This window comes from Pan paniscus, chromosome 6 (assembly GCF_029289425.2).
Source record: "Pan paniscus chromosome 6, NHGRI_mPanPan1-v2.0_pri, whole genome shotgun sequence".
Taxonomy (NCBI): Eukaryota; Metazoa; Chordata; class Mammalia; order Primates; family Hominidae; genus Pan; species Pan paniscus.
Genome location: NC_073255.2, coordinates 111,169,538 through 111,187,630, shown reverse-complemented (window position 1 = coordinate 111,187,630; position 18,093 = coordinate 111,169,538). Strand labels below are relative to the sequence as shown.

At 36.3% G+C, this 18,093-nt stretch overlaps 1 protein-coding gene across 2 annotated transcripts in view; it reads right to left on the bottom strand.

Annotated features, from left to right (window-relative positions):
- VPS50 (VPS50 subunit of EARP/GARPII complex) overlaps positions 1 to 18,093 on the bottom strand; it is a 128,050-nt gene that overhangs the window by 14,728 nt on the left and 95,229 nt on the right. For both annotated transcript variants that reach the window (XM_003809726.5, XM_034964460.3), the window contains 2 exons: positions 10,089 to 10,169; positions 2,720 to 2,868 (listed from right to left, as the gene is read on the bottom strand). In XM_003809726.5, the coding sequence (XP_003809774.1) occupies positions 2,720 to 2,868; positions 10,089 to 10,169 (230 nt within the window). The remainder of the gene's footprint in view (positions 1 to 2,719; positions 2,869 to 10,088; positions 10,170 to 18,093) is intronic.

The following is an 18,093-nucleotide window of genomic DNA, read 5'->3' as shown; positions in this document are numbered from 1 at the left end:
TATATTTAGGATAGTTAGCTCTTCTTGTTGAATTGTTCCCTTTATCATTAAGTAATGGCCTTCTTTGTCTCTTTAGATCTTTGTTGGTTTAAAGTCTGTTTTATCAGAGACTAGGATTGCAACCCCTGCCTTTTTTTGTTTTCGATTTGCTTGGTAGATCTTCCTCCATCCTTTTATTTTGAGCCTATGTGTGTCTCTGCCCGTGAGATGGGTTTCCTGAATACAGCACACTGATGGGTCTTGACTCTTTATCCAACTTGCCAGTCTGTGTCTTTTAATTGGAGCATTTAGTCCATTTACATTTAAAGTTAATATTGTTATGTGTGAATTTGATCCTGTCATTATGATGTTAGCTGGTTATTTTGCTCGTTAGTTGATGCAGTTTCTTCCTAGTCTGGATGGTCTTTACATTTTGGCATGATTTTGCAGCGGCTGGTACCGGTTGTTCCTTTCCATGTTTAGCGCTTCCTTCAGGAGCTCTTTTAGGGCAGGCCTGGTGGTGACAAAATCTCTCAGCATTTGCTTGTCTGTAAAGTATTTTATTTCTCCTTCACTTATGAAGCTTAGTTTGGCTGGATATGAAATTCTGGTTGAAAATTCTTTTCTTTTAAGAATGGTGAATATTGGCCCCCACTCTCTTCTGGCTTGTAGAGTTTCTGCCGAGAGATCTGCTGTTAGTCTGATGGGCTTCCCTTTGAGGGTAACCCGACCCTTCTCTCTGGCTGCCCTTAACATTTTTTCCTTCATTTCAACTTTGGTGAATCTGACAATTATGTGTCTTGGTGTTGCTCTTCTCGAGGAGTATCTTTGTGGCATTCTCTGTATTTCCTGAATCTGAACGTTGGCCTGCCTTGCTAGATTGGGGAAGTTCTCCTGGATAATATCCTGCAGTGTTTTCCAACTTGGTTCCATTCTCCCCGTCACTTTCAGGTACACCAATCAGACGTAGATTTGGTCTTTTCACATAGTCCCATATTTCTTGGAGGCTTTGTTCATTTCTTTTTATTCTTTTTTCTCTAAACTTCCCTTCTCGCTTCATTTCATTCATTTCATCTTCCATCACTGATACCCTTTCTTCCAGTCGATCGCATCGGCTCCTGAGGCTTCTGCATTCTTCACGTAGTTCTCGAGCCTTGGTTTTCAGCTCCATCAGCTCCTTTAAGCACTTCTCTGTATTGGTTATTCTAGTTATACATTCGTCTAAATTTTTTTCAAAGTTTTCAACTTCTTTGCCTTTGGTTTGAATGTCCTCCCGTAGCTCAGAGTAATTTGATCGTCTGAAGCCTTCTTCTCTCAGCTCGTCAAAGTCATTCTCCGTCCAGCTTTGTTTCGTTGCTGGTGAGGAACTGGGTTCCTTTGGAGGAGGAGAGGCGCTCTGCTTTTTAGAGTTTCCAGTTTTTCTGCTCTGTTTTTTCCCCATCTTTGTAGTTTTATCTACTTTTGGTCTTTGATGATGGTGATGTACAGATGGGTTTTTGGTGTGGATGTCCTTTCTGTTTGTTAGTTTTCCTTCTAACAGACAGGACCCTCAGCTGCAGGTCTGTTGGAGTACCCGGCCGTGTGAGGTGTCAGTGTGCCCCTGCTGGGGGGTGCCTCCCAGTTCGGCTGCTCGGGGATCAGGGGTCAGTGGTCAGGGACCCACTTGAGGCAGTCTGCCCGTTCTCAGATCTCCAGCTGCGTGCTGGGAGAACCACTGCTCTCTTCAAAGCTGTCAGACAGGGACATTTAAGTCTGCAGAGGTTACTGCTGTTTTTTTGTTTGTCTGTGCCCTGCCCCCAGAGGTGGAGCCTACAGAGGCAGGCAGGCCTCCTTGGGCTGTGGTGGGCTCCACCCAGTTCGAGCTTCCAGGCTGCTTTGTTTGCCTAAGCAAGCCTGGGCAATGGTGGGCGCCCCTCCCCCAGCGTCACTGCCGCCTTGCAGTTTGATCTCAGACTGCTGTGCTAGCAATCAGCGAGACTCCGTGGGCATGGGACCCTCCGAGCCACGTACGGGATATAATCTCGTGGTGCGCCGTTTTTCAAGCCTGTCGGAAAAGCACAGTATTCGGGTGGGAGTGACTCGGTTTTGCAGGTGCCGTCTGTCACCACTTTCTTTGACTAGGAAAGGGAACTCCCTGACCCCTTGTGCTTCCCTAGTGAGGCAATGCCTCGCCCTGCTTCGGCTCACGCACAGTGCGCGCACCCACTGACCTGCGCCCACTGTCTGGCACTCCCTAGTGAGATGAACCCGGTACCTCAGATGGAAATGCAGAAATCACCCGTCTTCTGTGTCGCTCACGCTGGGAGCTGCAGACTGGAGCTGTTCCTATTCGGCCATCTTGGCTTCTCCCCAGGAAGCATTATTATTGATGTCAAGGATCAACTATACTTAACACTAAATTGACAATGCAACTACAGCTTCTCCTGAGATCATAAGTCATCAATAGGAAAATATGAAGCATAGTATAATGCTTTTTAAAGCTGTACTTAAAGCATGGATCATGTTGTTAAAGGCTGAAAATTAAAAGATTTCCTTCTTTCCATTTCTATAACTGAAAAGCCAACCATGCAGTTTAAAAAATCAATTGGTAATCTGTGTTAGAATATACTTCTCAGAAACATATAAGTGATATTTAGAAGTGGTAGATGTATGCAGCTAACTAGAAGTCTAATTAAACAATGCTTCTTTTATAAAGTTTCTTAAATATTTAATGGCAACGCAACTGTTTTGAACAACTTACAAGGATTCCGTGGCTACCACTCTTTCTGCCAACCCATACAACGTATCCCCAGATGTCAAAACCACTAGGTGACTGAGGTGTGGACTTGGCACCTTCTCCTTTCTTTCTTCTGCTGCTGTGAGTGTGGCAGTAGGATCAGCTGAAACTTCCTGAAAATACAATAGATATACAACCTGGAATAACAAATCTAACAGTAATAAACCACGTGATTTTGAAAAAATTAGAATTAAAATTAAAATACTCTTGGGGCACACGTTAATTACATTTAGGTTCAGTTCTTTTTATCCTGCTTTCATGTTTGTAACTATTGGAACCTTCTTTTTAATCCTAAATGAGAATGAGCCTACATAATATCATGCAACTCTACATGCTACCATCTGTACATGACCTAAAGTCTGTCAACACAAGGACTCTTTATGAATTGACAGATGTTTCACAGTGACAACAGTGAGATGGCCCTCAAGAACTTGTAAATGAGAGAAATATGATTACCCCTTGAGAACCATGCTGATAAAATCCAAAATTATTTTTTGATTAACCATCTCACACCCAAATTTTAATGAAGGTTACCCTGGTATATAATCTCAAGAAGGCAGGACTAGAATGAAGTTATAAACTAGAACAGAGCCAACTGTATTGTATATGTCTGGGGACAGACTACTGATAAGAAGGAAGATGGTCAATGTGAACAAAGGAAAGGGATACCCAGGAAGCAGGGTGTGCCAGGCTCTTCAGCACCGTCCAGGAGAGAACCACTGATTCAGTTACACAGCCATGTAGTCAACAGGAGTCATGCAGTCTAATTTGTGGTCGGGAAAACTCATCGGACTTCAAATTTCTCAGTTTTACTTTCATCTGATGATATACTCATTAGAAATCTTCTCATTACTAATTTACCTTTCTAGGTATTCTGATGCCAGGCAAGGAATGCCTTGGATATGAGTTATGTACATTCTTGGACTTCATATAAACATATCCTATGTTATAAACAAACAGGTTGGCAAAGGAAGAGTTTCAAAGATACACTTACTCAACTTCTCAATACATAGCAAGGGACTCATTTTTTACTAAGCTCTTAGCAAACAGTTAAAAAAACAAAAACACATTTCAACTCACAGGCACACTGGCCACCTTTTTTTGCCAGGAGGATGGGAATATCTTGAGATCACGGGTAAAGATGCACAAGGCTGGCTACTCGGAGTAGCTGACAGAGTACCAGAAGACTGCCAGCTCAAGAGTTACCAATCACTCCAAATATTTAACTTAATATAAACTTATTTTGGTGACTAAGTTTCCCTTTGTACAGCAAACATGAAAGAAGGCTGTTTAGAATACTGGCATCATCGTAACAGTTATTTGAATAGTTGCTGCATTACACCTCAGAGAAAGAGACTTTTAATTATTGTTTTCTGGGGTACGAAGGAGAGAGGTCAAGGTAGTGACACTGCAGGAATCTTAACATCACTGATGACAGTATAATCCAGAGTCACTTCACTGTGAAGGCCATTAAGAACTTTTATAACCAAATATATTTCTAATAACAATGAGCTTGAATTACAAATGGTCATTATACTTTTAGTTTAAGTATAGAGTTTTACAGTACTGACATGGCAATGAATTCCATTCATTACATTTTTAAAAAAATTCCATAAGAGAAATTTACAAAAAGAAAAAAAATAGAATAAAAGCTATGTAAGTTAAGCAATAGCTCATAGTACAAAAATGCTATTATCTTTTTTAAAGTTAATCTGAATACAAGTTAACCCCTGCCCCCACTCAAAGTTTTAAAATGTTGATTGAATCATAGAATGACAGAGTTAGAAGAGATGCTAAACATTATATAATACAACCCCTGCAGTTTATGTACTACTTTCAGTATGGAAAACACTCCATGGTTATCTCTATTATGGAGTTTAAAGGTGAGAACATATGAGTAGGCAGAGAGCAAAACTAAATGTTTAAATGCAAATAAAATAGCTTTAAAAAACCCTTGAAGAAAATTTAGCACAAAAATTGGATGTAAACGCATCTAATAGTGTACAAAATATAAAGCTAGATTACTTTTTACAGCAACTTGATAGTAACAAATCTCCAATTATTTTACATATGAATAAATGAGACATCAAATGCATACATATAATTTACTCCTATAAATTTAGCAAAATGCAAATAAAAATTATAAAATTTTTCAAGTTAGAAAGTGGTTTAATTCTTTAGTTCTGGGTTTTTTTTTTATTTCCTATCTTCTAAAGACAGTGTCTCTTATCAATCTCTAATTACTCAATTAGCATTTAAAAGTTAGTTGGGGAATAACTGTGCTTCCTCTAGGGAGAAGCAGGATCATGGATCCATGCAAGTTAATTAATGTCATATCTCCATCATTCATTTCCCTCTAAAAAGGAAATAACCCTACTCCAGCAGAAAAAAAAAGAATAAAAATTCACAAAATTAAATACTGTTTGGCACCAATTGGTTGTCTATGCTATTTAATTCTGGTAGTTATTGATAAGAAACAAGTAAGGAACCTTACAGTCATTCATGACTCCCCTTCTTCCTCACCTTCCACATCCAATCAATCACTAAAACATGCCTAAACAGACACCTCTCTTGTTTGTTCCTTCCCGATGTTACTATTTAAACAGGTCACAGGCTCCTTAGCAGTCTTGACTGGACTATTCTAAAAGCCCATGAATAGAGAGCTCTGTCTCTAGCATCTCCTATTTCTATGCCAGTTTCCACACAGTTAACTGATTGATTTTTCTACAATACTGATGTGAACTTTCTCAAATAGAGATGTGATCATAACACTCCCTGGTTTTAAAGCCTCAATCCAACCCTTCCAGGAAAAAGTCTATAAACATGTTACCATGCTATTACCTGTTTACAACTGACTCTAGCCTAAAACACTGTTCCCCAAAATATCTTCCCCCTACTAGAAAATAAACTCTACATGGGTAGGGAGCTTTGTTTGGCTTCCCCACCTTCCCCTACAATTGTATTCTTAATTCCTAGAACAGTGCTTGGCCCCATATATAGTGTTCAACAAACAGATACTATATAAACATTTGTTGAATAAGGGTGGCTCACTCTCCTATTTCCTTTAGGGATCTTCTTCAATGTTCCTTTCCAGAGGGATCTTCTCTAACTGCCCAAATAAAATTACACCCTTTCTCTCTCTGTCCTTCTCACCTAATTTCTTCATTGCTCTCAACACAATCTGATGTTAAATTAGATCTTCATTTATTCCTTAACTGCCTCCTCCACTCCGGGGACCATCAGTCTACCACAAAGTACCTAGGCATGCAATATGTATTGTTGAATGAATTAGTAATAAAGATAGCTATCCAACTATCTTGTATCTCATCCTGCACCCTCATCACATAGCTCGTTTTCTGTCTGCTTCCAATGCCTCTTAGAGTGCTCTCAACTTTCTTCTTAGTTCAGAGTTGTAAATACCTATTTCAGAACAAGTCAAAGAATGGTGAGGGGACCTAAAACTCTGAAACATGAAAAATGAATAAAGGAACTGGTAGAAGAAATGACTCACTTGGGCAAAATGGGTGGCTACTCAAAGTGGTCCAAAAGAGGTAGAAATAGAAATAACAGAAAATAGTTCAAGAGAGAAGCATATTTGGTTACATCATAACAAAGCACATTCTATCAGGCAGACTTAAGGCAAGCAGGGCTGCTTTGGGTGGTTACGAGTTCCCAGAAAAACATCACTGGAGATGTTCAAGCAGAAGCTGACAGTTACTAGGTATGTATGAATGCTGTACAGGTTAAGTGAGCACGGATAAGTTTCCTTCTATGAGTAAAAACTTGGAAGATTATACTCCAATAGTATAACAAAACTCTAAGCATCAAACACTTCTGCTTTTAAAATATTGTATAATTAAGCTAAATCTGATATGAATTTTCTGACAATATTGTACAATCTCAAACTCAAAATAGCTCAAGGATCCCCATGAATACCACATACTTATAATAGCAGTTACTTTTAAATTTCATTCTTTTGGATTAGATATCATATACACAATATATTTATAAAACTAAAAGTTTCTTTGAATTTAGGTACTAACTAGTTAATTAGGGATAGAACAGGGAGGTGGCTCTAGAAAATAATGGAAGTCAAGGAGAGGGTATATCTGTAGTCTGAGAGAATACAGTTATCTTCCATATGACAAGAGGAGCCAAAAGCATTTACCTAACTACCTCCTTAGTGCCTCCAACACAAATGCACTGAGTTCCCTTCTACTCAGGGAGCTCTTTCACAAAAGCATTCTTTAGAAGATCACTGGAATTGCTGCCCCCACTTCAAAAGGCTTTCATTAAAATACCTTCCTTTGTTCCCAGTTGTATGCCTGGCATTTGAGGCATAAAATTTATGATAATTATTTGCTTAAAGACTAAAGTTCTGTGTTTATATTTAGGAAAATACGCTTGAAGAGAGCAAGAGAGTCACGAAAATGTCAAGCTGACATAAATAAATGGTATGTGCTTACTGCACACTTAAATAAAAAGCTCCTAAACTGGCTGTTTCAGTTTATAGGAGTACAATAAGTAAAGGATATAACCCTTTAAAGATTGAAAAATGAAACCTTAACCACCTTTATTTTCACAGCGAGAGTCACATTTTTTAGCCTTTCCTACCACCAATGTACTACTACAAAGAGAATTCATATTTATGAATTTTTCTGGACAAATTTAAAATACTTTTTATTATCAAAGATTTAAAGTTGGCTAAAGGCCCAGGTGCAGTGGCTCATGCCTGTAATCCCAGCACTTTGGGAGGCTGAGGCAGAAGGATCACCTGAGGTCAGGAGTTCAAGACCAGCCTGGCCAACATGGCGAACCTGTCTCTACTAAAAATACAAAAACTAGCCGGGCGTGGTGGTGACAGCCTGTAATTCCAGCTACTCGGGAGGCTGAGGCAGGAGAATTGCTTGAACCTGGGAGGTGGAGGTTGCAGTGAGACAAGATCTTACCACTGCACTCCAGCCTGGGTGACACAGTGAGACTGTCTCATAAGCAAATAAATAAATAAATAAATAAGTTGGCTAAAGATCTTAAAGCAAACAATTTAGTTAGCATAACCAAATGGGTAACTAAAAATTCAACTTTCTGCTGTCACTATCGCCTATACCAGCTTCCTTTCTTACTTTTCCTATTAGACAACTTTTCTTAAACTTTTATTTGATGTGACAAACAAATTTTCTTAGTTTACATTGAATTTACATGATAAATTATTTCGGGTGGCACTTTTAAGACCACAATGATTCTATTTTGCCTTTTACAGCTTAAAGAGAAGTAAAACTTAGAATATCTATATGGAGAAAATAAAATTACCAAAAAAGTATTTATTAAGATTTTAACTGACATGCAAGAGAAATATAAGGAAAAATATTACTTCCATCTAGTTGGTTTCAGATTGATTAAGCTATAAATTATTTTAGTAGCCAAAGAATGTATTGAGTAGCAAGAAATCAATTAATGTACTCTGCCATTGTAAATGCAAATTAATGAAGTGAAGAAAATTAATACATACCAGCTTAAAAAATCCTGAGATCAAGCAAGTTCTAGTAAATGACAAATATATCTTCTAAAATAACAAACCAATGTTTATCAGTATGAGTAATAATTCATTATACACTATGTGGTAAAATCTGAGGCAGAAATCCACATCTTAAGGGTCAAATCTAGAACTGGAGTTTGATGATCACAAGATAGTAGCTAGCAGGGATGACACAGAAATGCCAGGGTGAATGGCCCTAGTGGTAAAATCTGGCCCATCAATCTTGGGACTTTCAGTAAGAACCAAGAAAAACTTTAGCTGTGGACTAAGATCTGGAGAATAAGATTTGATGCTCAAGGTTATACTTAAGTATCAAATAAGAAGAATCAAAATCGAAACACAGAAAACTGCAAGTAGGGCTGAGACCAATGGATTTTACAAAACAAAGACTAAAAGCAAAAAAGAAAAGAAAAAAGAGAAACAAAAAGGGTGGATCAAATAAGGAGCCTTGACTCTGAAATTGAAGATCAAGGATTAAACAAATATCAAAACCAAAAAAACAAGCCAAGTTATGCCAAGAAACAAGAAACTCAGCGACTGGGGTATATTCACCTACTCTATGAACATTTACTGAAGCAATGTTATGTGCCAAGGTAAGTGATATGACTATATTTTTAAAAATGTGTTGGGTAAAAGGATCTCCAAATGTTAAGAGAGAAGGATACCATTTATTTCTTCTGCCCAAACAGCGCTCACCTGAGATATCAGTACATGCCTCACTCACATTATCCACATCTCTGCTCAAGATCCCCATCCTATCACCGCTTCAGTTTCATCTTAGTACTCATGAGTATCTGACACTATGTTACACATTTGTTTTGTCTCTCTGCTCCAAAAAAATACAAGTTCCAAGACAGGAAATATCTCTTCTGTGCACTGATGAATTCCCAGCTCTTTAACAATGCCTGGCATGTAACAATTGTTGCAACAGTATTTCTTAAAAGAATTAATAACCATGGCTTTATAAAAAGCTTCAATAACAGAGGTAAGCAGATAATATAGAGCTTATGAAAAAGGAGGAAAATGATTGCTTGTTTGTGTTAGGTTGAAGGAATAAAGGAAAAGTCAGAGAAGCCTGGGGTTAAAGTAGGTGTGGAGAAACGTCTGAATAACATAAATTTCCGGCTACAGTGACCAACCACAAGAAAAAAAGTTTTTCTCATTTTAAATGCTTATGTTAGCTGAAACAGTACAGGAGGTCAACCCTGTGTTGCTATCTAACCTATCTTCTTAAAACATGTATTTCATCCTGTGACAACAGTCAAGAACCAGGCTCCCTACTACACAGCAAAATAAACCCAAACTTTCTCCTTGAATTTCAAAGCCGTTTATAAAGTGTCCCAAACACTCTCTGCAACCTAACTCTGCAGCATATACCAGTGTCCCAATCATAAGATCTGTCAAACTTCGGGCTGCACCCACCTCAAGGCCCTTGCTCACCCTGTGTACCTTAATTTAAAGACTTTTCTCTTTCCCATTAATCCTATGCCTGGTCTTCGAAGCCTAGCACAAGTGTTACTTCTTCCTTTAGTCCTCCTCTGATATTAGTTTTTCACATAAACCTTTCTCTTCTTTGAACTTGTGCTAGATATATGCCCAATATCATATTCTTTTATGTATACTAGTTTCTCTCTGATCAGACTATAAGCAACCTCTGTTTTACTTCCTATATGCACTCATTTAATTCTGAGGACTCAGCTACTCAATACATATAGACACACATTTATATGAAATTGATTGAATAGCTAATTTCCATTTTATATAATCCAAAAGAATTTATTCCAATTCGTTACTTACTAGATCAATAAGGCTTTCTTGTATTCTGTTTAGAGTTGTTCTTAGTCTACTACTACTAAGGCCGAGTCCAGTTGATTCCAACTGAAAAAGAAAAAGGCTTGTTATATCGTTCTAAAGATCATCTTGCAAATGTTACATCTTCAAATTAACCAAGATATTTGATGAGTTTTCACTCAGATACTTAGCCTTCAGAGGGTTTCCAAATTGCATTTACAAATTCCAGCACATCAAGCAAAGGAGTCAAATCTCAAGGGAACCAAAGAAACATTTACCTGTGTGCATTTATAGGACACACTAACATCTATCAATCTTAAGAATTATCAGGAGAGAGTTCTCCAGAATTTCTTTCTCGCGAGTCATTATTTTTAGTTGCAAAACTTGAGATTTTAGATAAACATATTACACTCTGTTGTATGTAAGGTATGCTGTGCTGTGTTCATGTGGCAGCATAACAACATAAAGTTATTTATATTTTTAGCTTATTTTTCTTATACAAATTAGCGATAGCTTAACTCCTCATTCAAAAATCAATACAATTTTCTATTAGGCTTAGTAAACATTTCACAGTATAGATAGAAATCTATTCACTACAACAAAGCCAAAGCATTTATAAAAACCTTCACACAAGAGCATAAATGAGAAGGGTAAGAATAAGACATGAAAAGCCAGTTAGTCAGCTCCTTGTGTGATGATTCCATTGATGAAAATAAATTTAATTTAGAGGTAATCATACATAGTTAAAGGCATTTGGAAAAATGTTACAATGTTCTCTATGAGCCAATAAATTTAAAACATTATTAAGAGTAAGCTATAAAATGTATGTCATTAACATAGTCATAGAAATTATGTATGTATGACTGTGACTATATACACACACAAGCATACATGAACATTTATTATTCCTCTTCCTCTCCCATTTGAGATACAAGAATGAGAAATTATTTACACGTGTCAGAGAGTCTTACGTGAAAATAGTTGTGCCATAACACTGTGCAATAAAACATGAACTAATTTTATATGCTAATTTTATAATATTTAATACATTTTATTTTCTCCAGGTTTTATAAACTTCATTAATCCATTTTTCTTCTATTTTCATTAAGGTATTATTTATATATAAATTACATTCAGTCCTTTTAAGTATACAGTTTGATGAATTTGGTAATAGCATACAATCTCGCAACCAGCACCATAATAGAGTTCCCTCCCCCTTAAAAATGTCCTCATACCTTTTGCCCTTATCCCCTTCCCTCACCCTTAACCCCTGACCTGCTTTCTCTCACTGTAGTTTCTGCCTTTTCTAAAATTTCATATAAATGGAATCACATAGTATATAATCTTTTGTGTTTGATGTGTTTTACTCAGAATGCTTTTGAGATTCATCCGTGTTGAGTCTGGTGGTATTTTGTAGTGTTTTATTGCTTTATTGTATTTAGTAGTATGGATACAGTGCAATCTCTTTACTTGTTCAGTTTACTGATTCGGTCAATTAACATTTGGGTTCCAGTTTTGGGCTATTTGAATAATGTCACCATGAACATTCATGTGTGTGTCCTTGTCGGGACATATATTATTTTCACTTCTCTTGGGTAAATAACTAGAAATCGATTTTCTAATTCATATACTAAATATGTTTTTAACCTTATAAGGTACTTCCACGTTGTTTTCTAAAGTAGCTGTACTGTTTTCATTTCTACACACAATGTATGTGAATTCTATTTGTTCCATGTCATGGACTAAACGTTTGTGTTTTCCCTCAAAATGCATGTTGACACCCTAACCCTTAATGTGATAGCATTTGGAGGTGGGGCTTTTGGGAGATAAAATCAGCTTTAGGTGAGGTCATGAGGGTGGGTCCCTGGTATGATGGGATTAGTGCCATTATAAGAAGAGACACTAGAGAGCTTACTATCTCCTTCCACATGATCAAAGGAAAGGCCATGTGAAGACACAGGCAGAAAGCAACCATCTGCTAGCCAGAAAGGGTGCTTCCATCAGAAAATGAATTGGCCACCACCTTGATCTTGGACTTTCTAGCCTCCAGAACTGTGAGAAATAAATTTCTGTTCTTTAGCAGCCGAGTCTATGCTATTCTGCTATGGAAGTTGGAGCAGACTAAGACTCCACAAACTTGCCAATTCTTAATACTGTCAGTCCTTTTAACTAGCCATTCTAGTGGTTGCACAGAAGTATTGCAATGTGCTTTTAACATGCACTTCTCTGATGACAGTGATGTCAAACATCTTCTCATGTGCTAATTAGCCATTCTCATACCTTCTTTTGCAGTGCAGATACCTGATAAAATCTCTTCCCATTTTTTACGTGGGTTGTTTTCTTATTGAGTTATAAGAGTTGTTTACACTTTGTGTAAACATGCCCTTTCTCAATATGGTTTGCAAAATTTTCTCCTGGTCTGACTTGCCTTTTCGTATTTCTACCTCTTTAGCAAACATTGTTAACCATAAGGAAGCCCATTTTATCAATATTTTCTTTTATGCTTCATGCTTTTTGTGTCTTTTCAAAGAAGCATATGCCTAACCCAAATGTCACAAAGATTTTCTCCTAGTTTTTTCTAGAAGTTTCATAGTTTTGGAACTTCTTTAGGTCTTACAAACAATGTTTATTTATATTCTTGTGTATGGTATGAAGGGGTTGAGGCTTTTTTTTTCTTTTCATACTTATATCCAAGTGTACCCACACCACTTGCTAAAAAAACTATTTTCTCTAATGAACTGCCTTAGTGCTCTTTTCAAAAATCAGTTGACCATGTAAGTGTGTCTATTTCTGTTGCACTTATCTACCGTTAGGCCAGTACCACACTTTATCAATTACTGTAGCTCTGGAGTAAGTCTTTGTGAAATCAGGTATAAAAATCCTCTAACTCTGGTCTTCAAAAATGTTTTGGCCATTATGAATCTTTTGCTTTTTGTATCAATTTTAAAATAAACTTCTAAATTTCTTCAAAAAAAAAAAAACCTTGTTACAGTTTTGATTGGGATTGTACTGAACCTATAGATTTGGGGAAGACTGCCACCTTTACAATATTGAGTTTTCTAATATATGCACATGGTGTATCTCATTATTTATTTACATAGTCTTTAATTCCATTTCTAATGCTTTAGTATTTTCAGGGTACAAGCCTATCAAGTTATCTGTTACATTTCTAAAAAATTTTGATGTTATTATAAGTAAAGCTTTTAAAAAAATTTTTTTTATTTTCAAACTTGATTATTATTGATTTTTTTATACTGACTTTATATTCTAGGAGTTTGCTAAATGTACTTATTAGTTCTAGAAGCTTATTTGTGGATTCCTTAGGGTTTGCCATGTCATCTGCAATTAAGGACAACCTAACTTCTTTTCCAATCCATATGCCTTATATTTCTTATCTTATGACAAAGGCTAGGATCTCCAGCACAATTGTTTGGGTTTTTTTTTTTTTTTTTTTTGAGACAGGGTCTCGCTCTGTTGCCCAGTTGCCCAGGCTGGAGTGCAGTGGTGCAATCACAGCTCACTGCAGCCTCGACCTCCAGGGCTCAAGTGATCCTCCTGCCTCAGCATCCCGAGTAACTGGGACTACAGGAGCAAGCCACCACACTTGGCTAATTTTTGTATTTTTAGTAGGGACTGGGTTTCACCATATTTTCCAGTCCGGTCTCGAACTTCTGGGCTCAAGTGACCCTTCCACCTCAGCCTCCCAAAGTGCTGGGATTACAAGTCTGAACCATCATGCCCAGCCTATTTTTTATATTTAAAGTATGTCTTTTTGTTTTTTAGTGTGGACTTTGTTTTTAATCCATTCTGACAATCTGCCATTTGAGAGTTTAGTCCATTATCATCTAATGTAATGATTAGTTGAGTTTGCACCTACTGTTATATTTTATCTCTATTTTCCCTCCTTGGTTCTTCCTTTCCTGCCTTTTGTAATTATATATTTTTAGATTTCTACTTTAATATTCCTGTTGGCTAAAAGTTAAAGTTATTTGTATTATGTTTCATGGTTGTCCTATGGATTACAATACTCATCACTGCTTTACTAATATACAGAAATCTTGCAATCTTATATACATCATAACCCCCCACATACTTTGTTGCAGTTTTTATATGTAATACATCTACATATATTATGAACTCCAGGAAGACTATGCTATGATTTCAGTGTTAAACAGCTCTATGGTTTATAAAGAAAGTGGAAAAAGAAAAAAATTATCTTTTGAATTTCCACAGGTAGATTCCATTACCAACGCTCTTTACTCTTTTCTGAGGATCTAGGTTTTCATGTGTTATCATTCCCCTTCAGTTTGAATAACTTCCTTTAGGAATTCTTATATGTCCCTTGTGACAAATTCTCTTAGTATTTTTGTTCCTTTTATCTAAAAGTATCTTAATTTCACTTTCATTCTCGAATGACGTTTTTACTGGATATAAAATTCTGAATAGACATTATTTCTTTTTCTTTTGTACCTTCAAGGTGTTAACTCTCTTCTCATCCCCATAGCTTTTTAATGGGAAGTCAGCTGTTAATCAGATTATTGGTCCCTTTTATATAATACATCTACTATGGTTTTCAAGAAAAAGTTTCATCATAGGTACTCTGCTGTACATTTCTTTATGCTTCCTCTTCTTGCTGTTCATTTAGCATCTCGTGTCTGCAAAATTTTGGCCAATGTTTTTTCAAATATTTTTTCTGACCCATTCTCTCTCTCTTCTTCTCCATCTAGTATTCCAATTACATGTATGTTTTACCATGTGATATAATCGAACGTTTGTGAGACTTTTTTCCTTTTAATCCTTTTTTACGCTCTTCACTTTGTATAATTTTGATTTATCTTTAAGTTCACATATTCTTTCTTCTGTCATGTCCATTTGGCTGTTAAGTATATTGAGTAAATTTTTTGTTGTTTTTTGAAATTGTATTTTTCATTTCTAGGATTTCCCTTTGGTTTTTTATTATTGTCACTACCAGAATTTACTATTTCTCTGCTGAGATGTTCATGCATTTAAAATATATTTTGTTTTAATTCATTGAAGACAAGGATAAAAGCCCATTTAAAATCCTTATCCCTTGGTTCCAATATCTTAGAGTTAAATTAGATTGATTTGGTGCTGTGTCTGTTAGGTAAAGTTGGATTACATCACCGATTTCATTCTGGAGATTCTGGATACTAGTCATTTTTCTCCCATAAATACCATTTCCTTTGTTTTCAGTACATAAGTTTCTTGGCTGGGCTTTAACTATAATCTGTCTCTTGTGCAGCAGCTTTGGTCTCCGTTTATATTTTTTTCTTTCACTGGGCTGCAGTCAGTTTGTTCCATATAATCATGGATCATGGAATCACATATCTCACAGTCCGAGATATAGGTGGACTGAATTTGGAAATCCTCTCTCTGGATTTTTTTCTTCTGAGCGTCCTCCACTATTTTCAGTGTTTCCAGTTTTCTAGCTCCACTTTTCTGATTCTCCAGTCCATAAAAACTTCAGGTTTTCCTGTGCTTGTTCCCCACCGTGGGCCGCATGGACTGCACTTAGAACTGAACTAAAAGCCACAGGGATAAAGTTTATTTTCATAGCTCCCCTTTCTCCCATCTGCAGACTAGCATGGACCCCCCACCACAGTCTATTTGCTGCTTCTGTTTACTCTCCAGTGTCTTCAAATAGTTGCCTTTTCTATAGTATTCAGATTTTATAGTTGTTTTCTGCAGGAAATCTTATCTAGAAAGGTTTTAGTCTGTCATACCCGGAATTGGAAGTTAATTCATTTTTTTAAATATATAGATACCTATTTATAGGCTCTCTACAAAGAAACCGTTTTACTAATGAAAGGTAACCTTAAATGAGGCTCACAAACTGTTGTCAAGTAAGAACCTTCGTAAGATTTACTGGGATGGCAAATAATTAGATCAATCCATATGCCATGAGTGTCTGCTATGTGTTTACTACTGTTGTAAGTAAGTTACAGAATGGTCTTCACAGAAAAATGTGAACCAGAAAGACCAAAGAAAACATAATTTAAGAGGTGAACAATGGAAAGCTGGGGACAAGGCAAGATAAAGCAATACTATGAGTAGCATTATTATAATAGAATCCAATGGATCAGATATAAAATAGAGCATGAGGTAGTAGGTTATAACCAGTTCAGTGAATAGCAGGAGTTTCTGGAGGGAATAGTATTAATAGGAGTAATCCTTTGAACTAATGTATATACTGTGTCCTCAACCAATGATTTCTAGAAGCCAGAACCCCTGAGAAAAAGATACTTATTTTTCCACAAGAAGCATCCATCTAAATTCTCTCACACAAGTCCCTTTCCTCTGACAGAAAAGCAGATACCACCACATTACCTGTTCTTCCCATTCTACACATTACCTGATTCCCCCTCCCCGGTACCACTAACAAACATTCAACAGCTAATGGGGTAAATTTGGAGTATTTATTTATTTTTATGAGTATGAAAAATTCTGTGATTTCTAATGGGCCTGAAAAGCTTATTCTCTTCGGAAATTAAAAACTACCACTTCAGTATTATACACATGCATGTGCTTATTTGTGCTATTTATTTATAGATTTTCTTTGTTTCAGTATAATTAAATAGCTCTTACTGAGTCTTACAGAATTGAAAATGGTTTAAATATAAAATATCAGATTAGTGTGTTCATAACAAACCTTAAATCAAATATGCAATATATTTTACAATAAGTACCTAACTATGCTTTGCTAAATTTCTGGGGTACTAGTAAATGCCATTCTGAAAAAATTCTGTGTCAGTATATAATGAGCTGGGAAATCATGCCCAAAACCATTTGGTTCCCAAAAGTTTCAGAAAGATCTTATTTTAACACATCTTATCAATAATGTGGTCTGGAACTGTTCTGTCCCATATGATAGTAGTCACATGTGGCTATTTATATTTAAAGATTAAATTAACTAAAATTGGATACAATTAAGAATACAGTTCCTAAGTCATTAGTCATACATATTTCAAGTGTTCAACAGCCATGTGTGGCTAGTGGTTACCATACCAGACATTGCTAATATAGAACGTTTCCACTATTGTGAAATTTCTTAGGACTGGTCTAGAGGCATGGCCCAAAAGACAAAGTAAGGCTCACCTACAAGACTAAAACATTCTGACAATTAGCTAAAACTCTACAATGTCTTCCTCAATATTTATTTAGTGAGTTTCCAAATTCAGGGTGATGAATTAATACATACGTTATAGTATATAAATTCTGTAGCAACATTTTGTCACTGGTCATATTAGCATTCTTTCTAAGTAATATTTTTCAGAATTAACCCAGGAAATTCAGGTCCTATATAAAATGATTATGTCTTTGACATACTTGTGATCACAGCAAGGATATAAATATTTATATAATGAATGTAGTTATACATTGAAATTTACATTTTTAAAAAGATATGAAACATAAGTAGTATTATATTCATAGGACTCAATGGAATGTTTTTACACAGAAAACTGTCAAACATCTATGCAAACCACATAATTAATTTTAAAGTATCAAATTAGTTACCTGCCTAATATTGTGTTATTTTCTGTGAGTAGCAGAAAAAGATATACTCAATAAGAGCTTTGGAAACACAGAAAGGAGGTGCAGAAAAACATTAATTCTATGGCAGGTAGATGGCTCAGTTCAGATTTTCAATTATTTTAATAAATATTTTTCATTATTTTTTATTTTTTTTTCTGGGTTTCAATACTGTATTATTTTATTTTTTTATTTTATTATTATTATACTTTAAGTTTTAGGGTACATGTGCATAATGTGCAGGTTAGTTACATATGTATACATGTGCCATGCTGGTGTGCTGCACCCATTAACTCGTCATTTAGCATTAGGTATATCTCCTAATGCTATCCCTCCCCCCTCCCCCCACCCCACAACAGTCCCCAGAGTGTGATGTTCCCCTTCCTGTGTCCATGTGTTCTCATTGTTCAATTCCCACCTATGAGTGAGAATATGCGGTGTTTGGTTTTTTGTCCTTGCA